This window comes from Micropterus salmoides, unplaced genomic scaffold (assembly GCF_014851395.1).
Source record: "Micropterus salmoides isolate LMB-PRFRI ecotype aquatic unplaced genomic scaffold, ASM1485139v1 Ms_hic_scaffold_7, whole genome shotgun sequence".
Lineage (NCBI taxonomy): Eukaryota > Metazoa > Chordata > Actinopteri > Centrarchiformes > Centrarchidae > Micropterus > Micropterus salmoides.
In genome coordinates, this window is record NW_024044459.1 from 26,848,480 (window position 1) to 26,872,378 (window position 23,899).

The 23,899-nt window shown below is 39.7% G+C and overlaps 1 protein-coding gene across 2 annotated transcripts in view; it reads right to left on the reverse strand.

Moving 5' to 3' along the window:
* Positions 1–23,899, reverse strand: part of LOC119891772 (EGF-like repeat and discoidin I-like domain-containing protein 3) — a 118,407-nt gene that overhangs the window by 71,648 nt on the left and 22,860 nt on the right. Inside the window, exons 2-3 of one of the 2 annotated variants that reach the window (XM_038703630.1) lie at positions 17,538–17,564; positions 5,436–5,564 (exon numbers count right to left, since the gene is read on the reverse strand). In XM_038703630.1, the coding sequence (XP_038559558.1) occupies positions 5,436–5,564; positions 17,538–17,564 (156 nt within the window). Of the gene's footprint in view, positions 1–5,435; positions 5,565–17,537; positions 17,568–23,899 lie in introns of both variants that reach the window. The other variant, XM_038703629.1, reaches the window with a different exon arrangement.

Sequence of the window (23,899 nt, forward strand, 5' to 3'; positions counted from 1 at the left end):
AAACTTTTGCACTAACTTATAGCTGTACTTAAATCAATCTTAATCCAGTTAGCTAAGCCTGCCCTGAGAATTTAATTTCTTAAAACTCCAAGTGAAAAGCTTCCCTAAAACAAAATTCAGCTATACTGCTCATGTGATCTAAGACAGTTAGTGGATTTCTGTATATGAACAACTTTCCCCCCCGGAGCTATAAACAAAATAGCAATAGCACTTTGTGGTGCTTCACCACTGAGATGAATAGGAAGCTGATTTTGTGGACACAGTGGCAATTTGCAGGATCATTTGTTGGAAATATGGGTCCATTTTCTGGTTCAGAACTGTTATCATTTCTACAAAATAACTATGAACAGAAGGAGCAAACAAACACTCATTTAGTCCACACCCAGAGGAGCAGCTCCAGAAATGATGGTCCTAACATTGTTGATAAGGCGGAAACTCCCGGTATATTTATAGGTCCGGCAAATAACTGATTTTGATACATGCTCATAGATATTAATTTAACCATTTAATAGCTTGACTTTCTTTTTTCTTTCGAGATCGATATATCAATGTTTAAAGAATATAAGAATGATTTTTCAAAAAACACTAGAAAAGGACATTTCAATTGCTAATTGAAAGGTTTTGGAATTTTTAAGCGGCAACAAGATGCCATTTACATTTAAGAGCAGCTACAAAAGGAGATGCTTCATCGTGATCTTTGCTGGAGTGACTTTAACAGTGCAGCCTCACAGTTAGAAGGAGATAACAAGTGCTTCAATCATGGTGAGAGGGAGCAGAAAACCACCAGCCCACCAATCTCTCCCACTGTCTTCTCTCAGTGGCCTCCATGGGAGGAGCGGAAGATATGCTAACAAAAGCTCCATCCCTCCCTCCCTCCCTCGCTTTCTCTCCCTGCCATCACGACAGACTGTAGATCCCCCGCTACAAAGTCACCTCCTGTGAGGCAGTGGCAGGTTTGAGAAGGGCAAGTCATTTTTCGCTTGAAGAGGCGCAGGTAACCACTCAGAGGTGTGGCAGTAAAGTGAAGTGGTGGGTGTTCACAGGGGCGGACGGGGTGCTGGAAAAAACTGTTGGACCTATGCCTCTGCCGTGTGCCTGACAAACAGAGTCTATTGTTGTAGTCAAATGTTTAAGGGTTACGATGAATATAACCACTGTCCTTTTGATACTCATTCATGCTGCCTCGGGCTGCAGTGCTGTTGTCTATGCCATCATCTTACTCTTAACCAGTAAATAGAGCACAACAAACAGATGAAGGTGGAAAATGAGTCAGATCTCTATTTATCTTGCTCACTTGCCAGAAAAATCCACGTGAAGGAGAGGAGTCAGAGGGCTGAGAGAGACAATGATGAGTAAAAAAATAAACAAGAAAAGGAAATCTGAGCACCACTGGAAACCTCCACACCAGCTGCAAAACACACCGAACAGGTCACTAAGGCAGTCCTAAATGTGGTACCAAAGAGTAAGCACAGAGCAAATCCCTACAGAGTCTCTTTCTCTCTCTTGTGCTGATGAAAGGCAGTTTGTGATCTGTCCCAGGTGAATCGAAAAACAGTAATGGCAACTTGCGGCTTTACATCAGGCCACAGCTATAAACACTGGCTGATTATCCTGTGGAGAGAAGCTGGGCAGGCAGCAGGGCTAATACAGCAACTGTCAATACACGATCAAATACGGGGCCACGCTTTCAAAAAATCTCACACATCCTACATTTAGCCTCAATCAATCCTGCCCTGCTACTGTGTGTTAGAGAGAAAGGCAAAGATGCATATTGATCAAAGAGCAAGGAGGAATCTGCTCAAAGGACTCACAGGCTATGGAGGGATGGAAAGAGACAGAGTTAGAAAGTGGACCCCAGTCATCTAAGAGACAAATTAAATTTACAGTGCTTGTATACGTTCCTGCATAATCGATTAGCTTAAATTTTCTCTGTGATTTGTAGTGTGCTCTACATCCAGCGCAGTGTCACCGAGTGAGAGCTTAAAGGAATAAGACTAAATCCACTTCTTTGAAAGAGAGTAAAGAGGAAGGAGCATGTGATCTGCCAACTTTCCAAGATATGATCTAGTATTAGGGCATCAAATTCAAATATGTTGTTCAATCATCACAAGGTGGGCTAGTTACATAAGGCTGTTTATGGTGAAACATTAAAGCAAATTTTGTGCTCTTACAATAAAAATCCCAACAGTTTATTTTTCATTTGTCCTTGATAGACTAGAGTACGTGTTCCCTGAAAATGATCTGCAACCTCATGACGACTGAGGCAATCAGTCCCAATCTTCCTGCTGTGACAGTTCATTACAACGTTTGGCTACATGCCCAATAATGTGGCACTTGTTCTCTTGTCACCACAGGGATGTGACACCGCACTATTCGAAAGATGAATGACTCTCTGATAATAAGGGTGCTTATAATAAAAGTGGTGACACTGGCTCCAAGTTAACCCCAGTTTTGAGACTTAGACTTGGTAAAACTGATTTAAAACCGTTAAAACTTAAGTAAAACCTTAAATTCGATGCTATGGGGTGAAAACTCAAATCAGCACGAGCACTTTATTAATGCAAAGTGCAAAAGAGCACTTTGGAATTTAACAGTTAAGCTATTTCTTAAATGGTAGAAACAAGATACTGTGAGATTCTATATCTATTCTGCATAAAAATTTAAACTAACTTTAAAGCTCACTGCGTCTTCACACTGCCATCACCTTTAGCTGTGATTATTTGACATCTGCCCTGAATATGGAAATCTCAACACCTTAAGTTGACTCACTGACAGCTGTGTTGTAAAAATAAAAAAAACACACACCCACAAAAAAAGACTGAATTCATACAGTACAGTATTTGCCCATCAAAAAAGTTTAAAATAGCTTGCACTTATCCCACCTGTCCATGTACAACATCATTCCTGACTGTGCTTCATAAAAATGGTCCACAAGCAGGATATGCGGTGCATAGGATAGCGTTCAAAGGTGTGAAATTGGATTTGGCTCTGACGGAGATAGTAAAAGCAACAGTAAAAAGCCAGGGCCGGCCTACACATACATTATGTTACATCTGTAAACAAGTACATAAAAAGATATAAAACACTGGAATCGATTATTTCAATATCACATAAGATACAGGCTAATGCTACAATATGATTTAATCCTGAATCCAACTTAAAAAGCTTTCTGTAAATACTCTTTAATAATATGCTGTTGGAAAGGTTTGTTCCTTTAAGGACTTTGTATAATATTTAATAATGACAAGAAATGTTTCCAAGCAAGAGACATCCATTCTGTTGCAACAGCTGTGAGCTTATTAACAAAAAGACTAATGCATGTATTGATGAATCCATAATATCGACAGATGCGATACCAAAACATTATGTACAGACTTGAACTCTCATCAGCAGTATTATCTGTCCATCAAATTGGGTGATAAGCATTAAAATAACACACACATTAAGAATTGCTCAGCAAGGCTAAAACACTCCTTGTTTTTGGGTTGTTTCATGTATCCTACGGAATTCCCAGACCCCATTATTTTCTCATTTTGATCCTTTTCTTCAATCCATTAAAAGCCAGCACCATACCATAACAAAGCCAGCTATGCTGTCATTCTAAACGGACAATTATTTATATGCCTCTATCATTTAACTGCAGGAATTATCCAGACGCTAGATTTGATTATTAATGTCTTCAGATACAAAATTGCTCCTCTCTCTCTCTCTTTTTCATACCCACTCTCTTGCATTCATCTGTAATGACCGTGAGAAAAATTGGCAGACATTAATGTGTATTCAGCCCATATCGAATCAGTTTCTCACCACCCTAAAGGCTTAATAGGAAACAATAACTGAATTATGACATGAATGCTAGCCAATTGCTCAGAATTCTGGCTGTAGACAAACACAATGACATACCGTCGATATAGTGACTCGCTTCATTTCCTTTTATGTTTTGTACATTTTCATAAAATAAGGAAAACAAACAGCGATGTAGAAACAAATAAATAATGACTGACACTGACTGTCCCCAAATAAATGCTCCTTTCTTTTTTTTTCAGTTTACCACTAAATTGCTTGTCTTGTTTAACCTTGGTGTAAGTGTGGCAGAATTATGAGACACATATAAATAGTTTCTTCGAGTACTGGTTAACATCTCACTTTGTCTCTGTGTGTCTATCCCTCTTTCTCTTTCAAACCAGCAATGATCCATCTCACCACACAGTTGATACATTAAATCCATTACTTACAAGCACACCTGCGATGAAGGACAACTGTGTAGTGCAGCCTAATGCAATGCTCAGTCAAGCACACACACAGGCAGGGCAGCCACAGGACTTGGCCTATATATCATACTGGAGGATTTAGCAAGATTTAGTTAGCACTTGCAGAAAAAGCTACATGCTATATCCAAACCCTGGGATCTATTCAAAATTTAGAAGGATTTTAAGGCAAGATTTGAATGCATTATACTTTTGTATTTCTATTGCTGGCTAGCTGATGTTGATTCCACGTGTTATTAGACATACTTTCCTCTTTAAATAAATTGACACATTAACTTAAAAACAGACTCATTTGGTATATGGCACTGCAAGTAATATTGACACAAACAAGCCATGACCCAACCAAATACTTAAAAGTGAAACGGGGTGGGGGGGGGCGGGAGTAAACTTTTGGAAATGTCAAAACAGTTCACTCTGGCAACTCCTTGTTGTTGCAGTGAACAGTTATCAAGTGAAGCAGCTCAGTTGTTTGTAGCGGTATTTCAGGAGAGAGGGCTGGACAAAGCTTGGCAACAATAATCAATAGATGTTTCTGCTGTTTTGAAAAAAGTAATGTTGCTGATTTCCAGTTATTTTGCCTTCTTACGATGTAAAATGTTGTAAGACCTCTAATTACATAATGGTGCAAACCCAGTAGTACAGGTCCAACTGCTGGTGTTGGTTATACCCACATGCGCTGGTAACTCACGGTTGCATTAGTGATTACCCTTGTGCCCAGTTTCAGGGCGTTAGAGGCTTCAGAGTTCAGAAAGTCTGTTTAAAGATAGAGCATAAATTGCACTGGGGTTGAGAACAATGCTCCTGTTCTAACAGAAAGTATTATCTTATAGGCAGCAAAAACCTTCTGACACTAACCTTTATTAACAGCATGCTCAACAAAAGAAAGCAAGTCACCATTTCTTTTCTCTAACATTTCCACTATCATTTTGCTGAACTCGTCCTTTGAACAGCGATTTATTTCCTGTCAGCTGTTCAACATTCTTCACTACTCAAGGTCATTATTTGTGTTGGCTAATCTTTCAGATCAAACAGTCAGATCATATTTCATGGAAAGGTTTCCACAACCTCACAAAATCTTTGATTTGATGTTCTATTTTTTTGATCATTATCATTATCAAGTGTTTCGAGGTTCTTTAAAGAAGCACAGAAGAGAATGGTCCAACTTACTGTGTTGGCAGTGAACTCCACTGAAGCCTGGTGGACACTTGCAGACGTAACCAATGAAGGTGTCGCCCCTGTAGGTCTCACTGATCTCACATGTTCCTCTGTTGTGGCAAGGGTTTGGATGGCAAGGGCCTGCATGGTAAGAGAGGACAATACTGTTAAGAAGTCTGTTTTGTGCCAATATTAAAACAGTGTGGTAAGACAGCAAGTTATAATGGGCTACATCTTTCACTTTTACTCTGTATACAATTACACAGTGTTCTATGCAACTCATTCTCTCTGGTGTGGCACACTGTTTTTCAGTGTGTGCATGAATAAAATGAATACTGCCATGCCAACAGTGACACAAAACATTACGCAACCTTACCAAGCCAATGATTTAAGAAAAAAACGTGAAGTGTATTTGGCCTGTGCATTTGAACACTTGAAAATTTAGAGTGAAAAAGGTTTGGGAAGTGGGAAGAGGCTGGTTTTCAGTGACTGCTGCTGGTCTCTGCGGTCTGGATGGCAGCCCAAGGCAGCATCTAAAATCATTGTATGTCCACTCCAGGGAGGCAACACAGAGAGGATGGAGAGCACAGACAAGCTGCAAGGTAGAGTACTATCACCTACAGTATATACACAGAAAAGCATACGTGCCAGTACACACACACACACACACACACACACACACACACACATACACGCACACACAGTGCAGGGGGGGGGAATGAATTGCTTATCCAGATTTTGGTCATCTGCATACTGTGGGGAATCACTTGAATTTAAAACAGAAAAAATGTGATCCCCCAGATGCCCATAGACAAAATAGTAAGTTATAATAATAATAGTAGGTTATTTGTTACAAAAAAAACAAGTGTTTTCTTTGAAATAAATACAACTAAATGATATACAGAAATAGTGTTTGCTTGAGTGACTGCATAGACGTTTCTTGCTCCGCTGGGAATGATGCAGAGGCTCACTGCCCTTCAGCCATCGGTGCTGATATTTATTCTTTAAATAACAGAAGGTGCAGTATAGTGGCCTGGACTCTGCAGAGAGCTACATTATCACACATCCTTTTAAATATTCAAAAATAATGTTTGCTTTAAATAAAAATACAGGAATAAAAAAGTCAACATAATCTTGGCTACAGTATTCATTTTAATGCTCAAGGTGCTCTGAATTCAACATAAAAACTGTAAGATTAAGAAGAATTCATGTGCCTTTAATGATATATAATTTTTTTTTTTTTTTTAAAGACAAGACCCTGTGGCCTTCCAGTACACAAACTCATCACCAGGAGATAATTACCTGCCATTAAATTTGGCCATTTAATGAGAATATGTACAACGATTGACAAGGCAACTAAGCTGGTCTTAGTTCTGTGTTAGAGAGTAACTTGAATTCAGAAGGTGTATGATTGTATTTTTTTGTTTCATAATAAAAATAGGTGTGAAAACATTTCCTTTCTTTCATGGACACTTCATCCTGTCTGCTGTGGCCTCCCTGCTCTGTGTGTGTGTGTGTGTGTGTGTGTGTGTGTGTGTGTGTGCTGGGGGGGTGGGGGTTACAAAGAACAGATTTGGACAAGAACAGGTCAACTCAGCAATAAGAGTTCTAGTCATAAAATATAGAATGTAAGAAAAAATAAAATAAAATAGATGGTAAGGTAACTATTCATAATACTTTGAGTGTCACAATAATCACAATACATTTGAACCAATTTGAATTTGAAAGCGCTTTTCACAAAGTCAAGGACACTATAAAGTGTAAAAAAAAGTTGTATAGTAAAAAAGGGAGACAAAAAACATCCCTGTCTGTCAGAGGCTGTAACTGCTTGAGTTTGTTAGAGGGAAGTTTCAGACATCTCCCAAAACTAGAGATTCTGTGGATTCCATCAAACTCAAGGCCCGCATGCGGCCACGTCATTTTATGTGGTCCACGAAAGCTTTAAAAATTAATGATTGTCCTAAAATAAAAGTCTATGCTGCCATAAACTACATCTCCCACAATGCATGTCAATTTTGTGACCCGAGAAGTGACGGCATCCCAACACTAGATTGCGATGTTTCCACACCCACTACGGTAGTTTTCCGTTCACACTACACAACTTGCCGTCTTGTGACGGGAGTCTTGAAGTCGTTGTGGCGTTCACACTACGTGACTGATCGGTGACAGGGGGTCACAGACTACAAGAGCTGACAACGGCTCTGTCACCCGACACTGGTCTCCAAACCACGTTTTGGCAAGAAAATACACGTGAAATGTTAAACGGGAAATGACGCGAACATACAGACAAAACAGCTGTTTCTTATTATAAAAACAGCAATTATAAAGACAAAGAATCTGGGTGAAAGAATGGATTAGCACACTGAGGTAGCAGGGATTGTCTGAGCTACAGAGCGAGCTGGAGGTGAGTAAAAAGTGTTTTGCGGTGAAAAAGTAGCTGACTGCTCTGCCAGTTACCTGCTTTCATTGGCTGGATGTGGATGTCAAGTCAGCTGACTCTTCCAGATATTTGGCATGCTAGATATCTGGCAGATGTCTGCGATGTGTCAGAAATGTGTCGGGGAGACGTTTTGATGTGTTGTTCAGTAGTTCACACACAACGACTGGCAACTGCATATCAACCGCTGATTTACTCCCGATCACAGCCCGGCGGTCGCCGAGCAGCAAATCGGGCAAAAAATCATGCAGTGTGAACTAGGCTTAGGCTACAGTAGCCTATACATCTGCATTTTTCCAGGTGATCAAGCTATCTCTCATTAGTTGGATGCATGCCCTCTGCAAGGCTGTGTGCAGCCGGACTATTTGTTTTATCAAATGCCACATCTGTCCCTCATGTTATTAGCAGCTCACGACTATTTGTTTTACCATGGTTCTGCACCTCTGGACTGAGAAAAAGTGAAAAGTTACTGTTATGTTAAGCTTATTCTTGATGATATTTGTCTTTGTTATTTACTTGAAATGTTTGATCTTTGATTGATGGAGTAATGAGGGTTTTTAAATCTGATAAATTTATTTATTTATGTTATAATAACGCAGAGAAATTTTCTTACTTTTTTCTAACTAAGGCCATATTTTTACATCTGATAAATGTCCTTAACTTGAATACATAATCATATAAAGACACATTTATTTAGTTTATTTAGTTATTTAACAATATGTTAAGGAGTAGTTATGTTTATATAGTCTTACAGTTGCAACTGACCCTTTGAGGGTAACCATAATGCTTATGTGGCCCTTGGTGAAAATGAGTTTGACACCCCTGCCATAGATAGTACTAATAGCTCCATGGTAAATACCAGTTTTGTGATGCACTGGGTCTGTCATCATTTTTGCATCCTCCCTGTTTGCCAACTGATAAGTACTGTAGTTACCTTATCTGTAGTATGTCGTATACAGTATATTCAATTTTATTAGTAGCTGATTTAAGTTCTTAGGTCAGCAAGCAACACAAGAGAACATGCAAACAACACAGTAAACAGCAATAGTCAATGCAGTAAAATTAAATGAAATTTATGCAGTGGTGTTCCAGGCAGAACAGCAGGGACCGCTCTGCAAACACAAACACCCCAGATGGTCTTGGCTTAGCCCCTCCTAGAAACGCCCCTGCCTCTATTCAATTTGAATACTGGTCTACATAATAAAAGTTTCCACATGTTGCCGTTCCACACCACAGAGATTACATCTCTGTTCAGCATTCCTACTGAAAATCAAAGGGTGCTTTTGTACCCTGCGAAAGTCAGTGCAGCCCGGTGCAGAAAAGGCTCTCATGTGCCAAACACTAATTTGCAAGGGAATTCATATTCATTTCCACTAAGCACGTGTATTCCTGCTTTGTGTGCAGCATTCATCATTAGCGCCCAAGCACAAAGGTGCAAGGGCACCAACGGTGTCCTAGCATGAAAGTGCAAGGAACCTATAGTTTTTGCTAGGATTGTTATTATTATTATTATTCTCCCTCGGAAACGCATTTTTTGTGGTCTTAGGATAATCGAACCCTTATGAAAATTTGCACATGCGTAAGACCTGGTGAAAATTGCAACGTTCTGTAGTGATTGGGCCTGGGCATGGCCAGGGAGCTCTATAGTACCACCAAACGCAGGTCATAGCTGCTATCATTATAAAGAACACATTTCCGTTTCTTTTACAGGATTTTACCAAAAAGGAAGTGAGGCATTTTGCATTTCCGTCATCATTTAAAAATTTTTAAACAGATATTTGAGGCCTTTTAAAATGCACAAAGAGCAAAAACTTTGCAGCCTGTCTCGAACTGGTAATGTTTCGATTTGATGTCATTTTTAAGATTGAGGGTTGCATATTGGCCCTATAGCGCCGCCTAAATCCTTTTAAGCTGTCACATGGCTAGTCAAACCCTCACGAGGCTTGGCACACTCCTCAGAGGGGTTGTTTTGTATTGGCTGATATGGTTTGGGAGCGTGGTTGCCCCCACCATACATTTTACCTAGCTTTACGAAATGTGAGAGACCGATGTATCATCTCTAGACTTAAAAATAGCTCTCTTGGAGCCATACCCTAAACCCAACAGGAAGTCGGCCATTTTGAATTATCACAATCTGTCACAACTGTCACAAGTAAACCTCTTGTTTACTTGTGACTTACATGCCAATATCCAGTGATAGTGATAGCGCCACTTATAGTACCTTGGAGGATGATGTCCATAGTGAGACATATATGCTCCTCATAGCAGGTTTACCACATCCATCTCAAAGTTCCTGTCAAAAGCTGTTGCCTTGGTGAGTAATTATTCACCATGAAACAGGAAGATGTTTTTTGTGGGCTGTATCCTAAACACCAACAAGAAGTCAGCCACTTTGAATTGAATAAGTAACTGACATGTCAAACACAAATAATTTCCACACTTCACCTGTGTAACATGTGCAGTGTTAACTTCAGTGCCGTGTCAGCAGGCCTGCTGTGTAGAGACTCAAGCTGTCGCTCCACCCGAGGCGCACAAGGGGGCGAGGGCTTGTTCCACGCTGCTTGCAGCTTTAATTACCATTGTTTTCTTTCTTTAATATTTGGGTCAAGTGAACACTGGGAAGCTTTGCAGAGCCACTAGTGAATTCAAGCTTTGGGGATTTAACAAACAAAATAAAGAACTCCTGTGAAACAACAACAAAAAAGCCTTAAAGTTATGCTGATAATGATTAATAACTCAGTTGGAGGACTTTTTCTTTTGTGAGGGTTTTTTTTATTTATTTATTTCTATTTATTCTCCTCATAATTTACATTTTATTTGATCTCTTTGGCACCAATGGCAATAATTTCACAGCAACAAATTACTTCACTGGCAGTGCCCACAACATGGTGCCATATTACTGCAATCTTTCTCGGACTAACCTGCTACGTGGGGCCAAATGTAAATGGCGAGGCCTTGACGCAGGGGTTATTGGTTTCATAACTCAAGGGCCTGCCAATAGCTGTCTCATCTTTTAAACATTGAGCTGTACAACTGCAGAGGGCTGTCAAAACTTTGTGGACTGAGATTGTATGGGAAAACTTTAGATGTCTCCCATTGGATGCTAATGCAGACTTGACTAAACCTCAGCGCATGTTGACCATTAAATGACTGATGTGAAAAGAAAGTCTGGTGGTTTCTGTGATAACTTATGGTCAGTACTAAGCTCGTGTTGACAGAAGAACCGGAAGGAGCAAAACAAATTTGCTTCAGCGAGCCAGTTTTTTCAAGCTTCCTCTCTCTTGATGCAATTTCTATTCTAGTCCTTTTACAGTCATACCTTACCATTGACAGGTAAACTGTGCTCTGACAGGTATTACTTCATTTTAAGTGATACGCAACAAGAAGAAGTCTCAAGGGTGAGACTATCATGCCCTCTTAAGTCAATTTGACAAATCACCAGATATGAGCACAAAATTCAACAATGTCAAGTAAACAGGTGCGGCCTTGGATTGTATACTACATCATGTGCTCAACCATTTAAGACCAGCTCCAACCCAGCAAATGTGTAGGCTGAACATGAACTCAGCAAAAGGAAATAAATAAATAAACACCACTAGCAAGTTTGTAATTGTTCTCTTGTTGAAATGAGTAGGCCTCTGGATATGAATTACAAACGAGTTAATCCTATCGAAGTCGTGCCATTTCAAAGCCAGGACCTGTATCAGTAATAATGAGAGCGGTAGCTAATCAGTTGAACAGAAGAACGTATAATAGCTTTCACAGAGGCCCTGCTCTCTCAGGGGAAGGGGGGGTGACAGGTTTCAGGGCAGTTTTGACATGGCGATCTATAGTCGCACCAAGGCTTGCTGACAGCTTCCCTAATGGAGGGTGCATAACGCAGCAAGAAATCTGGGAGGGAAGGAGGCAGAGAGAGAGAGAGAGAGAGAGAGTCAAAGTGAGTATGTGAGAGTGATACAAAGAGACAAAGTGTGCATTTTATATGATAGCTACGCTTGAGTCTTACATTTGTTTTTTGTTTTTTAGATGTAAAAGGCTCCAAAACATTACAAAGCAATTTCTCAAAAAGAATGATTTACTGGGCGACAATTCTAAACCCAGGCGAATTCAACGTGAGGGAAACACTGCATACTTTTACACCCGTGTGTTGAAAAAAGCCAAAACCTGATGGACTGCTGCAATGTTGTGAGTCAGCGTCAAATGACACAGTTACATTAGTACACACACAAAAATCCAGTTCCACTCAGCATATTATATCAAAAACGATTCCACTGAGTAAATGCGAACTAACGTGTCAATACAAAAACACAAAGTCTTGCTATTGCTAAAAAGAAATAAACAAAAAAATCTGCATATGTAAATATAAATCTGTGGCTGTTGGACTAAAAAATCTGCTTCTAACTTCCTGACAAGTTAGAAATATATATCTATTTATAGAGCCCTGCGATGGACTGGAGACTTGTCCAGGGTGTTCCCTGCCTTTTGCCCGATGTCAGCCGGGATTGGCTCCAGCCCCCCACGACCCTGTAGGCAGGATAAGCGGTTGAAGATGGATGGATGGATGGATGGATGGATCCATTTATAGATTCAAGGCTTTCAACAAACAGTGGCACGATGTTTTCCACTTATTTATTTCCACTTTGGGAAATAAGGTGTTCTTTTAAGATTTAAAGGAATACAATTTCAGTAAAGCATAAATGCATAAAGGAAATGACAGGCATGATGGAAGCAGCAAGCGTGAGTGGATGCCAAAACACATCCAAGGAGAAATAGACCACTTTGTCCAGAAAATGGCAAGGAAGTGGACACTGTTTGTCATCTGAGGAGATCTCATTCGACTGTCAAGAGGATGCTCGCTTCACTCTGCGTGGAAGCTGTGTGATGCGTGTCTGTGAGACACATGTCTGGAGGAAACGTTGGCAGCCTTCTTGTATGAATGTCAGCTGCTGCTCTGCTGTACAAGCCGACGCTCGCTCCGTGATTGATGTGAGCCTGTGTTGTGTCCGGCACGGACGCTGTGATTCCTTAGTCTGGGCCGCAAAGAGAGTCCAATCAATCAGCTGTGAAAACCTGACCAATGGTTAAACACAGGAAAGCATGCTTTGCTTCCATGTCGATCAATCACAAACGCGTGACATTTTCGGGGTTAAGGCTACATATGTGCTTTCACATCTTCGCTGACAGCTGTCACAAATATTAGCTCGTTCCAAATGTATGAGCAAATTCGCCTTTAATAGCCTTATAATTTCATTACACTGCACCTTATGACATAGACCCTTATATATTATCATAATTTACAACACTAAATTTTACAATGCACCATTGAAGCTGAGAGCCTTGAGGTATTAAGACTTACTTGATTTTATAAGAGGCATATAATTAAGGACTGAGTCTGTTGTTCACTTTGTTTTCTATTAGAGAGACTCAGAAAAAACATTCCTCTATTAAAAAAAACAATGTGATGCAGTATAACAGCTATTTCACGGGCAACTGAATGCATGGAAAAAAGACAGACATCTTGCTTTGTCTGGGGTCATGAGGAGGTCTGACAAAGCATTACTGCCCGTTGATAAAGATGTCGGCTGATCCCAACTGAACTAACAATTCACAACAGCAGTGAAGGAAGCGACTTTAATCTAATACTTTTACTAACAGCAAACAAGCATCTGCACACGACTTCCACTGACAGGTGCTCTGAGCAACAGTCCCCCCAGTTACACCCACCTTTATTTCAGGGAGATTAAGTAGATGACAATTGAAATGACGCCCCTGAAAATGAAATTGTCGACACAGAGTTTCAGTTCCAATTTCTCCACCTTATTTGGCGCCGAGTTAACAGTGACATGCCGGCCCGTCAACCACCTTGTTAACTTCTTATAAAATCTTTTTTCAAAAAAGCACATTTTACCTGCCTGACGAGAGTAAAATTTGCATAGAAGCTCCTCAGCTCTGAATGTGCACCCGGCCACATCACAGAGAAATCTGACATGGCCTAATTGTGTCAAATCTATTTTAACCCAGCCTCTTTTCCTATGATGGCTTCACTGGTTCACAAGCTCATGGTCACTGCACCCATCCTTCACCTCGGCTGATGAAAGTTGGCACTGTACCACCTAATATTACATCAGTGCTCTCAGTGTGAGCCGCTTTACTTTCATGCTTTTAGTGAGTCTTTGGCCTACCATTCTCCGGTGCCCTTGACACTGTGCCATTCCAGCCCATCAGCATTTGACAATGTCAGACAAATGCACTTAGAATCTAATGTAGTAAGAATTGCACAGAAACAAAATGGTTTGGCATATGTCAAATAAATATCCAAACGGAGGGAGGTCACACTGAAGATCAGCATCATTCTTGGAAGATCCAGAGAAAGACAGAAATGGAGGATGTCTTGTCAGACTAAATGCCATGAAAATGTCAGAGCTGTGTCCCTCCCTCCCAAAGGCCTGCTATAAAAAAGGCATTTTCTTGATTGTAATGTTTGTGAGCAATGCCAACTTGTGTATGGTAAAAGAAACTGGCTGTAACTTAATAAGATTTGAGATCATCAGACAGAGGCTGGCTCCAACCTGTTCAATGGAGAACTACTGTTCTGTGTAATGCAAAGACACTGTTAGTTATCCATTTAACCTCAAGGCTCAATTATGCTTCCCGAGGTCTCAGTGGCATCCGCGGTATTTTGAGTGCACATGCTGCAACCACGGGGCTTGTGCATTTCTAGTATTTGTTGGGGCACCTGTAGCATTATTGTGTTTAATTTAAGGTTATCCATGACTCTGCAACAAAACAACACTGCATATATGTGAGTTGTGCTGTGCTGCCCTAGCAATGGCTTTGTTTGTGAGTGGAAGCTGGAGCTCTCATGGACCCTCCACAAAGAACTGCACCCAGCATAACACAGTCCACTGTTAGCATAAAAGGAACTTTGCTTTATCAACACCCGGACCACTGTGGCTCTAATGGAGTGATGCCAAGCATTTTTTTAAAGTAAGATTGTTCAGCCACAGAAAGAAAACCAAAACGGTTAAATTCAGGTCCTTTAAGCAGAGGATATATTAATTTACCCTATACTAAATACTAGACATTACAGCACGTTAAGCACATTTCAAATTTATATATACATTTCAAATTTATATATGCAGAAAGCACAAACAGTAAATACAGCGACACATCAAAACACATCAAGCCAATACTGAGAAAGAACTGTAATGGACAATGGGCTTCAGAGGACACAGTTCTCTCAGATGAATAAGCAAGTAGGCCACAGAAAAGCTATTGTAGCACAGTATTTCTTTGTCTCTAATTGTTATACTGATATACTCAATGTAGAGAAATACATTTTTTTTTACTTTAGCTACTGTATTATGCAGATGATGTGCTCATACTGCTGAAAGTCACTTAACAGTTTTGAGCATGTGACCATCTGAGAGGATGGAAGTCAGAGGAACCTTTTGTTATTTGTCTTAAAGTGTATGTTTGAGTAAAGAGTCTCTTCCACCAAAATGAAAGACCATTGCTCATTTAAATCACTTCCTGTTAATGAAATGAAAAAAACGACAAAACAGACTTAAATGTGCTTTTTACTGAGCAGATTTGTGTGCGTCTCAATGATCAGATTTAGTAAGAAAAGATGCTTATTTAACACTTTGGCATTCAAGATAAAATTTAAGAGAAAAAACTCACTACATGTATCATTGTTGTTCAGCGTGACATTCAGTTCTGCCTTTGCTATTCCTCCGTGGGAGTTTCTGCAGCTAAAATGTTACGGTACACCTTTGTCCTTTGTGTTTTCATTGTAATCAAGAACGTCCATTTCTTACAACATGAACAGATTTTCCTGGATGTAAAGAAATAAATCTCTCAATTATGTACATAAAATGTTGCTAGTTTCCTTGATTTTATTATTCCACAGGGGCAGAGGACAAAATGGAATCCAATATTCTGTCATGTTTAACACTAAGCAGGTTTTTTTCACTTTCAGCTTTCACTTTTAATAGTAGCTTCAGATGCCGCATAGATTGTGGGCCAATGTTCACAGATTATACTACAATACAATCAAATCAGCGTGGACGTAGGCACAGAGATACACAGAGGCCACACAGGCCGAAGAATTGCCCCCTTTCTGTGTGGAGACAAAGGGTGTGAATATGTAGATTAAAGATATGAAGGCTGTGAAATAGCAGCTGATATGCTAAATGCTTCAAACCTGTCATGAGTAATTTGGCCTTCCACATCACCCTGTCCTATTTTCTCTCTAAGTCCAGTTCCAGGTCAGTGGTCACAAGTCGGACCTAATTCAGGTCATTTTCAGATACGATAGTTATTTCTTGTGCCGTTTACCACATTCTCTCTGTTATCTGAAATGTGTACAAACGCTTTGAAAAGACTTTTGAAAAGGCAACAGGATTTATCGCAGTTATTCTTGCAAGCAGCACAAACGAATAGATTTAGACTGAATGTTTATACATTAAAATGACTGTAAGATCTTATTAACTGAAATTTTATTTATTTTGTGTGAATTAAATCTTCTCATTATTCACTTTTAGTTTAATTGAAAAGCTTCATGTTTTGTCTATTGTAGCAAATGCATATTCGGATTATGTATGCATGTGTGTGTATACATGTGTTTGTTTCTATTTTTTAACTAACTTCTTTAACTTCTAAGGTTAGCATTTGCCACAGCAAACTGCTTTGGTTTCTGGGGCATTATGCGTTATCTAAATAAGTCATTTTTGTTTTAACCCATTTGATCTTAAATAAATCGGCAGAGATTAATATTAATGAAAGAAACATAGACAAAGACAATTAGATGCTGAGGATGCACTGACAACTAGGAAGTTTGTATGCAGTTGCTGTACCTCCCCAGGATGTGAAGTGACATTTTAATTACATCACTGATGAAGATAAATCAGGTTCTTGTTTACTGTTGTCTTCTGGGGTCTTGCTTTTATAATAAAACTCTTGTTACATTAGTTCTTTCAATAATGAGAAGCCGTACTTCTGAATACCAAATATGGTCTCTAAGGAAGATGATGTTAAAAGGAAGTTTCTGTATGATAATTCACATATCTTTGCTTTATTACCCATTACATGCAAACACTAACAGAAGCACAAGACACACTCACAGCACTCCTAAGGGAATACATACACTGTACATTCAGACTGGTGCTAATGGCATGCATTTAAGGATACAATGCATTGTAGTTTAAATAAAAGAATGCTAACACTCACACATACTGGGAATGATTTTCAAAAACAGCCCTAGAAATTATGCTCAATATTCAGGTATTCGGAAAATTTCACTCACAATGAAAAGCAATCAAGCAAAAGCAATCACTGGACTGAATTGGACTGTGAGGTTCTGAAAACAATCTCAAAACTCTGTACCAGACAAAGACGACATATTTCTCATGAGTAACACTATTAGAATAGGTTTAAATAGGACTGTCTTATGAACTGAACTACCAAATGATATAATCATAAGTGCTGCTGACCAGGCATACAGGAATTAGTCAGGAATTAGTGGTAATGAAGGAAGGCCGGGCTTGGCCAAGATTTAGAAAGTGAAAAAGCTCTCTCCCTTCCTCCCTCACACACACACACACACACACACACACACACACACACACACACACAAATGAAAGGAAATCACGTTACCAAGCATAAAAATTTCCCACCTGCTGAAGTTGGTTCCTCACCATCTGCTGCTGTTGAGACACAGAGGAGGAAAAGAGGGAGGAGGGGGAGAGAGAAAAAAATTATATTAGCTTTATCACTACTATGTCACAGTTTTCAGTGCTGCAGCTGTATGCAACATTGCTGATTCCACTATACAATTAATTGCACTGTGCACAACCATATGTACAGTAACATTTGACATTTAATTCAAGGGAGGATACAGCATGTAAAGCCACACCTGCTACCTACCTGTAGGGTACAACTTCCTGCCAGCAGAAATACTCCACACTGCTGCCATGAAGTGTAACCTGGCACTGTGTCACAGCCCATCCCCCATTTATGCACTGCTGTTATGTCCTGGTCGGTGGCCTTTGACTAATATGTGTTCATCATTCTGGACCAGTGTAGGATTAGTCCCTGTGGCATACATACTTGCTGCATTCCTGGCTCGTAAGACCCAGTCCTGCTCTGTGGCTGAGATTTGGCCTGTCCACCATCATTACCACAACCCTCCATCTCCATCATCACTCGTAAAATTGCTCTGAAAATGTGCCCGGAAGCTGGATACAGCCACAGAGGCAAAGGACCAAGGGCATCAGATGCATGGGATGACAAATAAAATTGCCATCTTTGTTGGGGATCATCAGAAAATGTATTACAGGATGAACCGCTTCCCTTGGAAGGCTTTATCGGTTGGATGGATGGACAAATGTGAATGTATTGGGATTTAGTCCTCTGAAGACCCTATTAAATATGTATGTATTTTATGTCTCAATAGTTAATGATACTGTCATGCGCATGTTAGCTTAATTAAAGTATGATTCAATGTCATGTACATGTTTTCATCCGCTGCATTGAATACTAACTAGGTATTAACATATGGAGAAGGTTAAGGCCACATAGATCATGAGGCAGACAGGAAGACAGTTATAGATGCCAGCATTCCATGCAACTCCAAATGCATCCAAATCCATCTTACAAAACTAATGAAGTCTCATTTCCAATCCCAACACAGCCGACACATGCACAGAATAGATTTCTCTCCTTTCCACAAACCAAACATCAGTGCTCTGACAGTCTGAATTCCCTGTGGTGTTTTTGGATGTAAAAGTAATATCACTCCACCAAGTGCTCTTACAGGGTTTTAAAAACTTTTATATTGCCAATTTAACGTGGTGCTTTACTTCCAGGGGGTCTGTTTTCAATGTTTCTGCTAAATGTTTAGCAAGACAAGCTGAGCTGAGTGACTGACAAACTTAGGACACCCCTGGAACAAATGATTTTAACTCTGACAGCAGCCGTGAATCATTTCTCAGTAGCTGCAAACCGAGGGGCGAAATGACTCATTTGGACAGCATTGTGATAAACAGTAAGAATTAAAGGGGCGACCCACGCCCCTTAACGCTGCTTAAAATGAGGGAGGAAGCTTAAATTGTCACAAGGAGCCAAAGACGAGCACTTTCCCAACCTCTCAGCTGTCTGGTGATAGAAGCTCCCCTTTGTGTTTTCTCATGCACATGGGCCGATGTAATCCCAACACCAAGCACATTCCCCGCTTCACTTGGCACGGTTTTCTTTCTGCCATTTGCTCTCCTCCCTCACCATAGGGGTCAAGATGCACACATACAAGCCTGCAGACACATACTGTATATAGTGTACATTCCCAATTGTACACACACACAAAAAATAACCTGCCTTACGCCTTGAGTGCAGACAACTATTCACACCCACACATAAACACATGCTGAGAAGATAGAACTACATAAAAGAAGGTTTTTTTTGTTGTTTATCCAAGTGTTGAAGTGGTAAGTCACACCAGTGCATAAGCGTGTTAGTTGTACAATACACTGTGCTGGCAAAATGCATGTCTCCGGTTGTTGGTGTTCCCCATAGATGAGTCAAAACTGGCTTAACCCTATGTATGCATGTGATGTGTAGTAGGCATGGTTGTGTGCAACTGACATGTGTGAGCACTGTTCATGCCCCGTCTTGTACCAACAGTCGATGTTGGTTTCTCTTAACCATTGTGGTGTTTCCAAGCAGTTTCCGTTGCCCAATCTTATCGAGACATTAACCACAGACAAGGCATGTGTAGTTTTTGGAAAGACACTGATAAGTGACCTATGCTGTTGTTAGTTAGGGTAAGAAGATTTTGATTTATTAGTCAGTTAAATATTATTATACCATGCCTTTAAGAAGGGATGCAAAGAGTGACTACTGTTAAGTGAATGAATACATGGCTTTACAGACTCGGTTTGAAAAACTGCTTGTCTGTCTCACCCTGCTGTTGAAGCCAATGCTACTAAAGTTCTGGTGTGAATACTTCTAATAGTGTATTGAAAAGACACACACAAAAAGAAAAAAGAAAAATGTCAACTAACATTCTAATAGTAGGAAAGTGGTACTATGCTGGTACCCATCTATTCAGTAATAAAGATAAAACAAACACCCCAAAAAGTCATACCCTGGCAAAATGACTGACAACATGTGCCTTTCTTTGAGCGCTTAAGTGATTCTCTTCATAAAATCCTTCAAATCTAACATCTTTCAATTTCCCTTCCCATAAAAGTTGTCATCACAGCCATGCCAGCGTATTTCCCTCAGCATTAGGGCTATAAACAGATCTATATTAAATCTTGAAACAATCATGGTTTACCACTCTAGTGTGCTCGTTTCACACTGTATCTCAAAAAAGTGCGGTGATATGGTAAACACTAACATTAAGCAGCTCACTTGTCCATCATCTTTAAGTGGTGAAACCCAAACCCCATCTACACATTTCAGCTTACGGTAATATTCCACATTATTCAAAAAAAAAAACTACCAACAACCTACAAATTAGTTACACAACATATTCACCTAACATATTGTTCCATTTTGTACAACAAATACTTGACACAAGAACACATGTTGAGACTTGCACTAATAAATTTGTAAAACATGTAAGGCTCTGGAGATGACTTATTTAAATTGCCCCTCCTCCTTTCCAGGAGAAGGTCCTCTGCTTTGCACGATGAGCCTCAGTCCTGGGACATATTGGTTTAATCGGACTGACAGCCAGGAGGCAGTAATAACCATCCATAATCTAAATGGGAGCCAGCCTGTCTGTCCATAGGGCTGATATGACCTCAAGGTGTTCGGTAAAGATAGAGGAGCTGGTGCAGACGACGAACAAGTACAAAACACACATACAAAACATACACACACACAAACACATTTTATGAGGAGGAGGATAGACATGTTTTTTTTTGAAAACGCACATATTAAAGCTAGAGTACAGGACTTTTACATATAAATTAACTTCTGTTACATTCAAGTCCTTGCCAAACAAGTTCACACAGCACTGATTAAGCCTATCACTGCCAGGTAAATCGCTCTGCACTCGCAGCATACGAGTGTTTTGAAATCCGGTGTGTGTGATCCAGAAGTGATGTGTTTTATGCCAACCAGCAACGACTGGCTTGCCAAAGCTGAGGGGGCGAGGCCGTGTGTAATTACTCTCACTGTCAGGAGGGGGAGACAGAAGTTCCACATTGCAGTTTTCAGGGGTTCACATATAGAAGTGGGTTCGGGTTGTGGGAAATGTGCTCGCGTAGCTATTACACCTTCATCAGCAGTTTTGGAAAAATGGAACAAATGAAACCAACGGCTCCACAACAGAAAGAGAATTTGTGTCAATATATATTGGAACTAAATGTTATCTTGTTTATACAGGGTAGGTTACCAGCAAGGACCTGTTTTGCGTACACTCATTCACATCCAGTCACGCAGTATAAATTACATAAAATCAATAACACTATATGGATCAGTTGTACATTTAATTCAAACACACTGACTAATAATCTGCATTTCTTCTCAAACTGTGATATTGTCCTTCATTTATAAGAACAAATGCTTTAACAAAACAAATCTGATCTCTTTTACCCTGCATAGACTGCCTCGCAGTGAACCTGAAATGATGTGCAACCCCATTCTATTAACCCTAAAACAGTCAATTAATACATGAATACCAAATATGTGTATAAGTCATTCATTCAGTTTTACAGATTGGAGCAGAGGTGCTTGTTGCTGAGGTTGAGGCCATACAGGCTACATCGTTATGGTCATAGCTCTCATATGACCATAACCAAAGTGAAAATTTGTTAAGTGGATTGTCGCAGCAGTGAACACCAAGAGCTAGAGCTCAAATTAAGAAGAAATGTTCGAATATCAGAATAATGACTAAAGTGCATCCCCTTGTCCCTTTAATAAGACTGCATTTTCAGTGGTGTTGTTGGTCTGAGGCATAAGGCGACACAGAACAGCAATAGATGTTTCCTGTGCATCAAACTAAGGAATAATCTTATTTAATATCAACAGCAACCACCTTACTGGGAAAAGCAATGAGGAAGCCATCAATACAGTATAGTTTGGCCTCAAAAACTATCCATCATGTTATTTATAGTTCTTTCACCAGCAGCCTATAGTCAGGGCTATGTGTTCAAGATGTTTAATTGAAGGGGCTAGTAGTGAAATCACTTAATTAAGGCTGATCAGCAGGGCACACATCTTAGCCTATAAACAAGGACAACAAAGATTTGCTCAGCCACATTTCTAATTTCAATTTAGTACAAAATCATTAATTGGTAAAAACAATATAACACGTCACATACTGCACTTTAATATGGCATTTTAAATCCAACTGAATGGCTGTATCACCAATTATTTGGAAACTTGTAGATGGTTTATGTGATATATTTGTATGAGGTGCCAAAAAAAGTGCTTTGCCTGAAGTGAGTGAGTGTGAAATGCATTCAGATCGCAGTCTAACATGTGGTCACACTATCACAAGCTGACAGACACCAAGAAATGGAATTAAAGGAGTTGAGAGGGATAGAAGAGAGAGAGAGAAACAACATGCAAAAACACTAAAAAAAGCTACAGTGCTGTATGTCATCCTATTAGTTAATCACTGAAATGATGGACCTTACTATACAGTATGCAGCACATGGGTCACATTGGTAGAATAAACAAAGTAAAGTAGAGTAAACAGTAAATATAGAAGAACACTCTTTTTGTATTTCACGAGACATTCTGTGTAAGTTATATTCACAATAAAAGGTTTCATCTAGTCTGTGGTCGTATTTTCAATTTTTTTTTCTCTCTTTAATGTGGCCACTTCAAATTTAAACAAGAGAAAGCTTATCCCTACTTAAATTCTTGACAGCTGTGAGTGTCCTAGCACATAATGTAAGTGCCAACAGTGAATGCAGACAACAGAATGCCTCTCAACATCACTTGCTGAGATGGGAAAAGGTTACAAGTACAAAGATTTGAGAGGATACTTGTCCCCTGCCTAAAACACCAGTATGATATGATGATTAGTGTGAACATCGAGGAAAGCAAAGTTAGTATTACAAAGGTTTGATTAAATGTATGTTGATATGAGATTAACATTGTGCTTGTTTGGCCAATTTCTAGTCAAGAGAAAAATATGTATAATTATGTGTCAAAATATGTGTCCATTAGGTGCAATGTGATAAAGTAAATACACATGGGTCGTTTTGAGTGGGATGAGGTTACATGAAATATATTTTCTGCATTTTTTCAGTGTTGTTTCCTTAGCATTAGCATTAACCCATAACCCAGGAAGGCTTTCATAATAAAGATGAAAGCACAGTTTAGATGTATCCACATCAGTCTGGGTGAGAGGTCAACACAATGACTGCAAATACTGCAATTATTGTAGCAATCTATTAAATAGCTGTGGGAGCCAGCAACTGTTTCACAATGGCACTGACCTGGTGGATGTTGTGTACACTGGAAAGGTCATGGAGGGACTTTGTTTTAATGTTTAGTTATTTACAAGCACAGGCTTTTTGACAACTAGTGAGTTTTTGCACCTGAGAAAAAATATGGCTCACGGGCCATATCTGGCCCGCCAAAGTTTCCCATCTGACCCACAGAATTGCCACTGATGAAAGTAGGCCTATTGCAATATTAATATATTTGCAGTATTACTAACTGTGCATCTGTGGCGAAATTCCCAGTAGTATGCTCTATCAAATTACTGCTAATGCAAACTGAACATCTCCTCATTATGCAGCTTCACGTTAAAATAATTTAACTGGCAAAAAACAAGATGACTTTTATTTTGAAGTTGTCACAGGAAATGCAATGTGTTTTTTGTTTGTTTGCTTGTTTGTTTTTATTTGAGTGAGATTAGCACTGACCGCTAACGGTCATTTTCAACATTTTATGACAGCTGACCAGTTTGAAATATTGCAGTGAGTAATGCTACAGTCATTAGCAGACACAGTGAGCTGATAGGTGAAGAGCTGCAGGCGACAGGCTGCACACCTCCACCATCACAGCAAGGTAA